This window comes from Lithobates pipiens, unplaced genomic scaffold (assembly GCF_037356315.1).
Source record: "Lithobates pipiens isolate NorthernLeopardFrog02 unplaced genomic scaffold, aLitPip1_a1.2 Scaffold_1, whole genome shotgun sequence".
Lineage (NCBI taxonomy): Eukaryota > Metazoa > Chordata > Amphibia > Anura > Ranidae > Lithobates > Lithobates pipiens.
The window spans coordinates 152,521,633-152,533,844 of NW_027507685.1; the positions used below are offsets into that span (position 1 = coordinate 152,521,633).

Genomic DNA, 12,212 nt, shown 5'->3' on the forward strand with positions numbered 1-12,212 from the left:
GGCAGGTTTTTTTAGGTGATACAGGGGGCCAAATTACACAGCACAAGCACTGTATAACATATATATGTGTATGTATGTATGTATGTGTGTGTGTGTGTGTGTGTATATGTATATGTGTATATATATATATATATATATATATATATATATTTATTTGCACTATCATTCTAATGCTGAATCCACCCCATTCCATAGCCCAAGCCTTTACTTATCATTAATTAATTACCTTTGCTGTGTGGTTGTGGTGTTGTATTCTTTTTCTCCTACTTCTAGGTATGGATATTTTATACATAGTTACATACATAGTTGAATCAATTTAACTATATACTGTGTGTGTGTGTGTGTGTATGTATGTATGTGTATATATATATATATATATATATATATATATATATATATATATAAAATCTATCATACCTGGCTGATGCCCCTGGAAGCTGGAGATCACTGAAGTAGACGACACCACTACTCCATTGATCCCCATTTGCTTCCAGGTCCTTTTTGCCAAGCAGCTGCTCTTCTGCTTGCTGAAAACAGGAGGTTGGCCCCTCGGCACAGGCTTTATTCAAATAATGCTTTTAATGAATGGAAAGTGTTCTGTGATTGGATGAGGTGGAGAACTGGGAACAGTGATATCATGCTGTTCACCTTGTCCAGTCAGAGGACATTTTGCATTCATTTAGAAAATATAAAGCATTCTCTGAATTGCAGCCTTGCCCATTAGCCAACCTCCTGTGTTCACAAGCAGCAGGGACCCTGAAGCAAGGGGAGTTCAGTGGTGTTTCCTTCAGTGGTTTCCAGCTTCCAGGGGGATTGTCCAGTTATAGTATATACCAGGGATATGCAATTAGCGGACCTCCAGCTGTTGCAGAACTATCAGAACTACAAGTCCCATCATGCCTCTGCCTCTGAATGTCATGCTTGTGGCTGTCAGAGTCTTGCTATGCCTCATGGGACTTGTAGTTCTGCAACAGGTGGAGGCCCGCTAATTGCATATCCCTGGTATATACAGTTACGTAGTCCAAGATGGACCAAAGCAACCATGCATAAAATGTCTATACTTGGAATTCATGTTTAACATTTTGCTAAAACTTTGTGTATCCATGCTGCTTGGACCCTAAAAGAAGCTGATACACCCTGAGAGCTTGTCTTGAAAATTTGAAAAAAAGGATCATGGACAGGACTCAATTGTTTTTAAACCATGTTGATAATGCATATGGGACAAAAATAAAAAAAATGCGTAAATAAAATCTGTGCTCTCTGTATTCTTTACAGGTCATTTGAGCCAATTCTTCGTCTTCTGCCCCAGAGCGTTTCCCCCATCAGCCAACACTGGGCAACGTGGGCTTTGTACAACCTTGTATCTGTATATCGTAAGTATAACTGCTCCCTTTTTCTCTCAGGGCTCAGAGACTGGAAATGAAGAGCATTCTTCATGGGGATGTGTACCAGCATGGAATACAGTGGGGGAAATGTGTGGGGTTGGATTTAGCGACAAGCTGCAACAGTGTTAAGAAGTGGTGGAGCCCTTCCTATAGGAACGGTCCAATATTTGGCCATGACCAGTTTGGGAGGCTGCTGTAGATATGTGCAGGGACTTCTAGGTGCTACCTGCAGACAGTCTCGAGTCTTGGTATTGATTCCCATATTGCAATGTGGGCCTCGAAGTGTGCAGCATTCCCAAGGGTTCCATGGCTGTAAGGGCATACGGGAGCTTCATCTACCAAAACCAAAGCAATGTTTTTTGCACATGGTGCTGACTATTACATAATTATCTAGGTAAATAATTCCAAAAAAGTCAGGACACTTCGTAAAATCTGCATAAAAACAGAATACAATGCTTTGTAATTCTTATCTACCCATATTTTATTCACAGTAGAAAATAGAAGTATCAAATTCAGTTTTTATGGAAATTTCAAAATTCCAACGGTGGAATTTCCGGAAAAAAAAATCTCAAATTATTGCTCTGTAATACAGTCTTATATTGGTGCTTCAACTACCAGCTATGGGGTGCCAAGAGGCCTTGTAGGAGAATATAATCAGAAAAACAACCATACAATAAACACAAGTGACTGGATGAGAGATAACAGAACTCAAAGCTTCCACAAAAGAGGGTAACAGGCTGTAAAATGAGCAGTGGTACACTGTCAGGGTTTGGAGTATCACCTCCAACGTCTCAAAACACAATGGGAAAAGAGCTCAGGGAAAATAGGCACACGCATGGGTCCATAATAGTGTCCAAGTGGTCTAACCACAGGTTCCAAATATTGTCAAACTTAGTGGGTCTACTATTGCAGGAAGCCTTATACAGGGGAAGCACTGAATTAACCAGAGCTTTCCATTGCTGGATAGAAGGGGGGTTAGTCGATTTTCATTTCAAGTATTAAACATTTAAGGTGGATCTTCACTACATCCGAGCTCCACAAACCAAAACCAAACTCCGCCATCCATCCATGCTTTATTTTGTTGAGAAATCAGTTTGAAAAACATCCCCCTAGCATTTCTACCCATGGCCATCTTGTGCAAGGGCAAATGATTCATATAGCATTTACTTCCTGGATTCCATCTGCCTTTAGCTCAAGCATGCATGCAGGCGAATGTGCTTAGCTGAGAAAACCCCTCCTCCTCTCCTCCATTCCTGGTGACTCCTGGGATGTATGACATAATTTGCCTAGGACTGGAGACCAGAAAGTAACTGAAGAAAAAATAAAAAATAAATTAAAACAAGTATATGAAGTAAATATGATATATTTTCCTATCTATTTACTAATACTAACAGCATGAAGATTAAAAATAATCAATGTTGATTGGGAGAGTGACCTTCCACTTTAAATTGCGAAAATGTACCATTTTTAAGAAGAAAATATGCTAATTTAGAAAATAGTTACAGCAACATGTCTTAAAGTTGGAAAAGGGCAAAGCTTTGGAATTGGGGTTATATAGAGGCTTGCGTTGAGAATCTTTTGTACACATCAAACGGATTTTGCAGTCCCATACAAGTCTATGGGAATGCAAAATCTTTTTGAAGCAGTTCTAATGCAGGCCAGAAGGAGCTCAAGTGCCCCTGTCAGTTAATTCTGAATGAACTCTTAAAGCGGAGCTCCACCAAAAAGGGGAAGCTCTGCTTGTCCTCCTCTGCTGTCAAATTTGGCACCTTTTGGGGGGGGGCGTGGGGAGCTGGTACCTGGTACCTGCTCCCACTTCTGGCTCAGTTCATCATGGCAAAGTGAGCCGACCGTGCGCCCAAGGCCCCCCACAGCCAGCCCATTCGCAGAGTGCAGCGCGCTTCGCACATGCGCAGTAGGGAACTGGCTGTGAAGCTGCAAGACTTCACTGCCAGTTTCCCTTAGCCGAGATAGTGGTGCCAGCACCCAACTCCAAGTGCCGTTTCAAGAATCGTCGCGGGTCAGGACACCGCTGGATAGATAAGTGCTACAGTATTTGTAGCTGCTGACTTTTAATTTTTGAGGAGGGGGTGGAACTCCTCTTTAAGTCTCAAACTGATGCCATTGACACAGGCCCTATTGTCTAAAGTCAGGTTGATGCTAAATAATGTTTGTCTAAGGGTCCATGCACACTGGGCTTAAAAAACGCTGCTTCTATGGGAGTTTTGCGTTTTGCCTGTAGAGGCAGCTCAATGTTATCCTATGTTGAACTGGAAGACTTTTTTCAACCAGAGTCACTATGTACCTACTTTATGCATATATGCACATTAGGATGTTTAGAGGCATATTTTAAGCTCAATATTTAGAGGCAGAAAAAAAAAAAAAACCTTCTGGTTTGCGTTTCTGACAGAAAAAAAACTCCTGTACAAAAACGCTCTATATGAGAGAGCGAACTTTTTTTTTTTTTTTTTTTTTTTATTCTGTTTATTACATTTTTCATTTTCAAGAACATATACAACAAGAGTTGGGCCCTGTTAACAGTAGCCCAACCAATTGGCCGCGCAGGGCCTAACATCCTAGTGCTAACACTTCTCTACTATCTACCCCCCCCCCCTCCCCCCCCCCTGTTTGTCACAGCTCAGCCCCTCTATTTCTCTGACTATTACCTCGGATCCAGGTTCCTGCATTTTCTAGTTAAACGATATCCGTGTGCATACATATCCAGTAGCCCCTGCTAGAGTTCTGATATTACTTATAACAGTTTGTTACAATGCGTACATTCCCCATTTTATTGCCTCCCCGCCACCTTCAAGTTGGCTTCATCAGGACTGTGTTTCCATATCTATCCCCGTCACGTTATGTCCCCCGGAGCTCAGGGCCTCCCCACTCAGCCCACAGTACCATCCAATTCGTACCAAGCTCTCCAGACCCTATCAAATTTCTTCCCACTTCCTCTCACCCTGTATGTTGTTTTATAATACGGTAACATAGAGTTGATTAGATGTTTCCAAAAGACAATATCCGGGGCCTGTTTGTACTTCCACTTGAGTAATATGGCCTTTTTACCATAGAATAGCAGAATGGTGATCAGCGTTCGTAACGCCCTGGATGGAAACACCTCCTCTACCAACCCTAGTAAGCAAACCTTCACCGTCAGGGGAATCGGCACCGCCACTACTTCCGAGATACACATGGCAACCTCCTGCCAGAACCCCTGAATGTGTGCACACTTCCAGAATACATGGCCAGCATCGGCTAGAGAGAAAGCACATCTCCAACACTTTGCCGTTGCCAGTCCATATATCCTGGCTATTCTGGCCGGCGTGTAGTAGCTTCTATGTAAGAACTTAAATTGGATCAGGCGATCCCTAGCTGATACCAGATGCTGAAAGGGCTGTGTCCAGAGATCATCCCAGTCCTCTGCCTGAATATCGGGGACTTCCACTTCCCATTTGATCTTGCACTTAGTTATCACCTTAGGTGAGCGTTTAAAGAGTTCCTTGTACGTTACTGAGAGCGTTTTAGACAGGTCCTCCTGGGACAGCGCCGATTCGAGGGTAGAGATTCCACCCTCAACTCCCCAAATTGAGCCTGAAATGCATGCCCGAATTTGAAAAAAACTGAAAAAAATAGGAGTTAGGCAAGTCGTGTCTAGTCTGCAGTTGTGAAAACGTTTGCAAGTCCCCCAGGTTTGTGATGTCCCCGAGTGTCTTTATTCCCTTAACCGCCCAGATCATGGGATCGGGCAAACCATAAAAGTGAGGGAGCTTCCTATTCATCCATAATGGGGTGGAGGGGGACATACCTGCATAGCTAGGGGCTGCCAAGTTTTGCACCTTCTCCCATGCCCTTATCGTGGCAGTCTTGGTTAGTGTGATGGGCAAATCTGAATTGGTCCCCCTAAAAAGTGCCAGACGTAAGCTTTCATATGATCCTAGGTGAGCAGCCTCCGGTACAGTGGCCGCATCTCCTTCGTCAGATATTAGCCACCTGCGCGCAAACACCATCTGGCCCGCTAGGTAGTATTTAAACCAGTCTGGTACTGCTAGGCCGCCCCCGTCAGTTGGCTCCTGAAGGACCTTCAACCCTATCCTGGGTGGTTTTGGTGTCCAGAGGAATGCATTAACAACCTCCTCCAACTGTTTGAAAAAGGTCATTGGTATCCAGACCGGCGCATGCCGGAGATAATACAGGATTACCGGAAGCATTTTCATTTTCAGTAAGCTGATCCTGCCCATCAGGGACAGGGGCAGTTTAGTCCTAGCCTGCGTTTTTTGCTTAAGGAGTCCTATTAAGGGAAGTAAGTTAAGCGAGAGATAGTCTCGCACCCGTGGAGTGATCGTCACGCCTAAGTATTTAATAGAATCCACCCATCTAAGTGGCAAGTCTGGATCCATCCTTTCCCTGGCCTGTTCGTCCAATGGTAGAATGGACCACTTGGTCCAGTTCACTCTAAGACCTGAATATATGGCAAAGGTATTGAAGATAGCCAACACTGCCTTCAGGGATTCCTCCGGGTCACTAAGAAACAATAGCATGTCATCTGCATAAATGAGAGAGCGAACTTAAGCCCAGTGTGCATGGACTATTATGCATTTTTAAAATGTTTTTTTTTTTTTTTTTTAAACTACAAGTCCCATGAGGCATTGCAAGGCTAACAGTTACAAGCATGACTCCCACAGGCAGAGGCATGATGGGACTTGTAGTTTCCCAACAGCTGGAGGACCACCAGTTTAAGACCTCTTTAGTTAACTGTAAATGACATGTTGGGCCATAATCTAGAATATGTTGGATTTCTGCAAGGTTTTTTTTTGTCCCTCTTTGCTAACAATATTTTTTTTACTTTTAATTTAGCGGACAAATACTGTCCTCTTCTAATCAAAGAAGGTGGGCTCCCTCTGCTGGTGGATGTGGTCAACATGCCAACTACACGCCAAGAAACCAAGGATATGGCTAGGTAATGCACAGCACAGCTTCAGTGTGAATGTGTGATGACCGTTGCAGCAGCTGGTGGTATTGAATCATTGTGTCTCTTCTTTTTTTCAGAACTAGAGGTAATAAGTGGGAACGGTAAATGTTTGTTTAGCTTCCTTACGAAGGTGTTAAAGCTGCAGTTTAACTTGCTTATATTTTGCCTTCCTAATTCCTCCTTCCCCTCTTCATCAATATGCCAGTAACATTTTTTTTACAGTGTACAAGCTTGGCGGCTGCAGCTAGCCAGTCACAGCTGTTAAACCCAGCAGCAGGAATTGGTAGACTCCTGGCACTGAAATTTGCACTGTGGCAAAGCGCCCATACGAATATACCCGTAGGCCGTTTTCAGACATATGCATTTTATTATTGTGCATTTTTCTGCAGTGGTAACACAGTGGCCTCTGTGGTTAGTTGTGGTGTCATTCATTTAAATTGGCAACCCCAGTGCCAAGTGACTTGCACTGCTGCACAACACACAAACCAGGCACTGCATTTAAAAAAAAGAGAGAGAGTGCAGGTCTGGGGTTTTTATTCAGTTGTTGAGCATCTGCAGCCATTCTTGGTGAAATGGCTGCCTTAATGCAACACACATTAACTGTTATGCAGTATTGCACTGCAATGGAACAGCATAGTTTGATATTCATTACATCTCTGCTGCCCATGTGATGTGAGGATTATGAGGACTTAAGATAGGGCAACCAAGAATGGCAGGTAGTATGTTCTTTCCATCTGTTTTAAGAAACTTCCAGCCTATTAAACCTGAGCTGTTTTAGTTTAAGATCGTAGCACCCTGGTGCAAAACACATGGGGCCCGCTGGCTTCTTATTTGCACCCTACTGTGTCTTGGGCCGCATCTGCCAACTGCTGGTTATTGGGGACTGTGCAGAACTGCACCAGGGTGCTGGGCACTGATCTCTTTTAGGAGTGTCCTCTGCCTGACAAATATAGTCCTGGCCTTGTTGGTGTGAGAGGTGCAGGATCATGTGATCCATTAAAGTAAAATCTCACTGCTGCTGCACTGACCACCACCATTCAGGGGGGAGTTAATAAAAAAAAATCCTACTAACTATGGAGAGAGGATCAAAAAAAAATCAAAACAAAAACACTGCGCCAAACCACCATTTTGGAGGTGAAAATGGAGCAGGAGTCCCAGTGGCGGTGCGTCCATTAAGGCCGCCCCCTCTCTCCAGCCACCCCCTCTATCGCCAATAGATAGAGTCATGCATTGTATGAATCTATCCACAGCCCCCTGCTGCCACTCCCTAATTGAATTACAGCGGCGGGGGGTCTTCTTGAAGAATCCAATTAGAGCCATAGGCTCTAATAAGCGTTAAATAAAGCGACCTACGAGTGCCATGCTTGGCGCTCACAATTCACCCAGGTGTCTCCAGTTCATGAACAAATCATTCTTTTGAATCAATTCTTTTCAGGGAACTGGATGAATCGATTCATCTGACTGAACTGAACTTGAAACAGTTCACTATGGAACCAAAAGCATAGCAGAGCAGACCTGGTGATATGATCCTAGAGTGAGAAACCAATCAGTCGGCTCACAGCACACTGAACTGGATATAAACTTAAAATGGTTCTGAGTAGGGGTGCAACGGATCAAAAAACTCACGGATCGTTTCTCGGATCAGAGTAATGGATCGGATCATTTTTTCAGCAAAAAAAATAAAAAATCAAGACAAATCTTGTTACACCCACCGGAGTTTTAGATTTCACAGTTATTTTCAACACAAAAAAGAGCTTATATAATTAAATACAGTATTTGTAAATCCGACAGACTGTTTAGATGTTAAATTTTAAAAGCAGCAGCAAACCTGCTGACCTTACATGGTTGCTAATGTGACAGAACACCTCTGATTTTCACATTTAACTAAATGTTAAATGTGAAAATCATCAGAGGTGTTCTGTCACATTAGCAACCATGTAAGGTCAGCAGGTTTGCTGCTGCTGCTTTTAAAATTTAACATCTAAACAGTCTGCCGGGTTTACAAATACTTTATTTAAGCATATAAGCTCCATTTTGTGTTAAAAATAACTGTGAAATCAAACTCTGGTGGGTGTAACAAGATGTCCGCTTGCCCCCTTCTCACTTTATCATTACTGTGCAGGAGTGTGGGATGTAGCAAGATGGCGGCGACAAAACGTCACTTCCTGACGAGACAACGGCCGGCGGGTGTACCAAGATGGCCGCCGCTCCCGAGCTAGGCCGAAACCGCGGCCTTTCCAAAGCCACGCGATCAGCGGAGCGCTCCGCAGATCGCGTGGTGTTCTGATCCAAACAGGGTGACCCGTTCGGATCACAGATCGTGACGATCCAGTACACAGAACACAGAGTTAAAGAATCGTATGAGTTACTGAGTCCTGGAATAATGTATGAGTTACTGAGTCCTGGAATAATGTATGAGTTACTGAGTCCTGGAATAATGTATGAGTTACTGAGTCCTGGAATAATGTATGAGTTACTGAGTCAAAGAATCATGAGTTGTTAGAACACAGTACACTGAAAGAATCATGAGTCACCACTAGTAGAACAATACAGTAAATCAATGATCAGGTAGCAGCAGTGATGAGGTACAGACAGCCTGAGGCCCCTTTCACACTTGTGTGACTTGTCCTGCGACTTGGGACTGCAAAGTCGCATGACAAGTCGTACCCCATGATTTCCAATGGGTACTGTTCATATCTGTGCGACTTCAAAGTAGTCCCTGCACTACCTTGGTTTGATTTTATTGTGACTTGAGGCAGAGATCTCAAGATTATACACAGGCATTGCTTCAAGTCATGTCAAAATTGCGCGACTTTCAAGTCGCAGACGTGTGAGAGGAGCCTTAGCCCTGGTTCACACTGATAACATTTGACATGTCAAATTGGCGGTAATTGCCGGCAATGGCACGGTCCTAATCGGTGCGATGCTGCATTTGCGGTGCCGCACCGATTTCCAAAAGTAGTTTCTGTACTACTTTTGGTGATTTCTGGGTGCGATTTCCATTGACATCTGTGCAGACCTCAAGAATACACAGGAACTGTTTCAAGTCACATCGAAATCGCGGCAAAAATGCACAACTTTCAGGTCACAATAGTGGAAGCTTAGCCTTACACGGCTCTTTGTGCATCACCAAAATTGATGACACTGGCTAATCTGACAAATTGTGGTCTGACACAATAGGCTTGTGATCTGAGCCAAGGAATTAAATCCAAGTAAACGTCCCCAGGACCTGCCAACCTTTTGTGAATTAGTCTTCTGGTTCTAATCATTTAATGTTGAGTCAGAGCTTTGGTTCACTTGCTTGTCAGCAGACTCGGCAAGTGAACAGAAGAACCGATTCATTGAATCGGTTCATTTCAGTGAGTAGTTTGAAATGAACCTATTCACTTAAAACATCTGAACTTCCCATCACTACAGGTGTGTTAGAAAAGCAAATGAATATTTGCTTTCCTAACACTGAACCGCCTCTCCGCCAATCAGGTGCTTGGGTCTGTTATTGGTCACCCGATTGGCTGAAACGACAGGTGCTGTGATTGGACGCCTATCAGGTGGCAGTGGCAACATTCGGCACCTACCAGGTGGCAGTGGCAGCATTTGATGGGCACAGTGGTGGCGTTTGGGCACAGTGAGGCTGCATGGTGGGGGGGGGGGGGTTCTGAATTTTTCAGTTTGCGCCCCCCCCCCCCCCCCCAAATTTTGAGCTCCAGCCACCACTGAGCAGGGCGGGTGTTGAGGTGCATTACAGCCCATTCATTTTCCAACAGGTATGAGTTCCAGGAGCCCATAGGCTCCCTTGGCCCAGCCATTGTCTGTGCTTCCTCCTCTTCCCTGCAGCAGCTGCTCAGTGACACTGGGGAGCGAGAGCTGTAGGATCACATGACTGGACCAAAGTGGATTAAAATAGTTAAGGTTAAGAACACAGATCTTTTTTTATACATTGTATGCAGGATAAGTAGGAGGTGGAGGGAACTTTTTTAAGGATTGTTAGAGTTAGGCGTTTCTTCCATTTTAAGATCTTCAATAATTTTCAAGTTGACCACTACTGTCTTATCAAATGTATTTTACCTGTGGCAGCATGTTCTACTTCCTGCTGTATGGGTATGTGCACTAGAACCCCATAGACTTACCGTTATGGGACCAGGAAACTGATCTGTCTCCTGACATCGCAGAAGTCTAGAGGATTGTTCTGTGCATGTGTAGAACGTAGGACCCGACCCTGTATTTGGTAACAATGATGCCGATCTCTTCTAACCTGCACCAATCTTTGCAGATATTGCCAATTGGCTCCCGAACCGGAATTTCTCTGTCACTAATCACTTATTTGCACCTCTCTTTAGTAGATCATGTAACATGTAGGAGCCACAATTAAGTTATTAGTGATGGGACACTTCCTGTGCTGTAAGCAAATTGCCAATATCTGCAAAGTTTGCTGCAGGTTAGAGGTGATCAGCAGCACTCACTAATTGCCAGGTCTGCTCTGGAGGTAGTGTAGAGTCTTTGGATGATTCGAACTGGGGCCAATACCTGGTGCATGTGCAGTTGCAGCAGGTAGGTAATGCTGTGTCTCTACTAAGCATGCATGGTAACATCAACAGCAGGTGAACCTGTGTTGCAATTAGACATGACCGACTTTCTGGCCCCATCAGCACACACCACCCACCTATGCCCAATTTCTGCTGCGATTTGCACAGGCACTGTAATCTCCAGCCTGACAGCCCACACCACCAACCCCCCTGCCAGGCCTCTGGTGTTGGCTGAGAGGATTGCATCTGGAGTTGCAGCACCTCGGGGAGCCATCACTCACCACCACACCTGCAACCACCTCCCTCACCACTACTGCTCCAGCATCTCCCCCTCTATCAACACTGTTCCTGCACCCTCACCAACCTGCCTGAAACCTCCATAAGACTGCATTTTCACACCTATCCCCCATGCTCTCCCCACTGCATGTGACCCTTATCCCCACTCCTCTCACCTCTTCCACATGTCCCTACTTCACTCACTACTGTTCCAACACCCAGCTCCACTGCAAGGGTACCTTGGAGTTCAGCTCTAAGGGTATGTTATCTCTGGCATATACAGATTGGAGACCATCAACTCACTATTGAGTACCACTACACTTGGTAGTAAATTGCATACCCTTGTAGTTTTCAGGGGATCTCTCCTCCCTGTACCACCTGTTTATATTTTGTCTCTGGGCAGGACTTATGACAACACCTTAACTCCTGCACTGCTTGTTCAGCATTCCACCTCTGACAGAGAACATATAACCAATGTCCTAACAGAGAGCAGTGTAATAGTTCTACAACTCTTTAATCTGTTACTTATTATTAAATAAAATTATGGTGGAGCTATAAACGTACTTTGAAGTTCCAAAGCTAAACCTTTTATTATGCATTGGGTAGAGTAGGGAAGGGTTACAACCTCTGTCAGTTTTTTCTTTTTTTGCCTGTGTCTGCTGACTTGGGGAAAAGAGCAGAAGCGAGAGGAAATATTTTTAAAGCTGTAGACAATTTCACTGGAACAGTGACAGTTTAGATTTATCATCATCTTCAGGTGCAATGGTCATTAGATAAGAGGGGATATTTTTAGTGAGGACACAGACCACAAAAAAAAAAACTTGATGAGGGATTCTAAAGGCTGAACATTTTTTACCTTAATGTATTCTCAACATTATTTGTAATTCCCCCTTAACCCCTCTGTATACTTCTCTCAATCCAGCGCTGTGCCCGTCTGCAGCAGCTCTCCTCTCTCTGCTCACACAGGCACAGCTATGAGAGCCATTAACTCACGCTGCTGTCAATCAAATCCTGTAAACAGAGTTCAGGGGTGGGGCTATATCGCACTGTGTATCAATA

General features: G+C 44.1%; 1 protein-coding gene across 1 annotated transcript in view; it reads left to right on the plus strand.

Moving 5' to 3' along the window:
- ZER1 (zyg-11 related cell cycle regulator) overlaps nucleotides 1-12,212 on the plus strand; it is an 83,324-nt gene that overhangs the window by 67,533 nt on the left and 3,579 nt on the right. Inside the window, exons 14-15 of the mRNA XM_077478679.1 lie at nucleotides 1,276-1,373; nucleotides 6,240-6,342. Of these exons, the coding sequence (XP_077334805.1) occupies nucleotides 1,276-1,373; nucleotides 6,240-6,342 (201 nt within the window). The remainder of the gene's footprint in view (nucleotides 1-1,275; nucleotides 1,374-6,239; nucleotides 6,343-12,212) is intronic.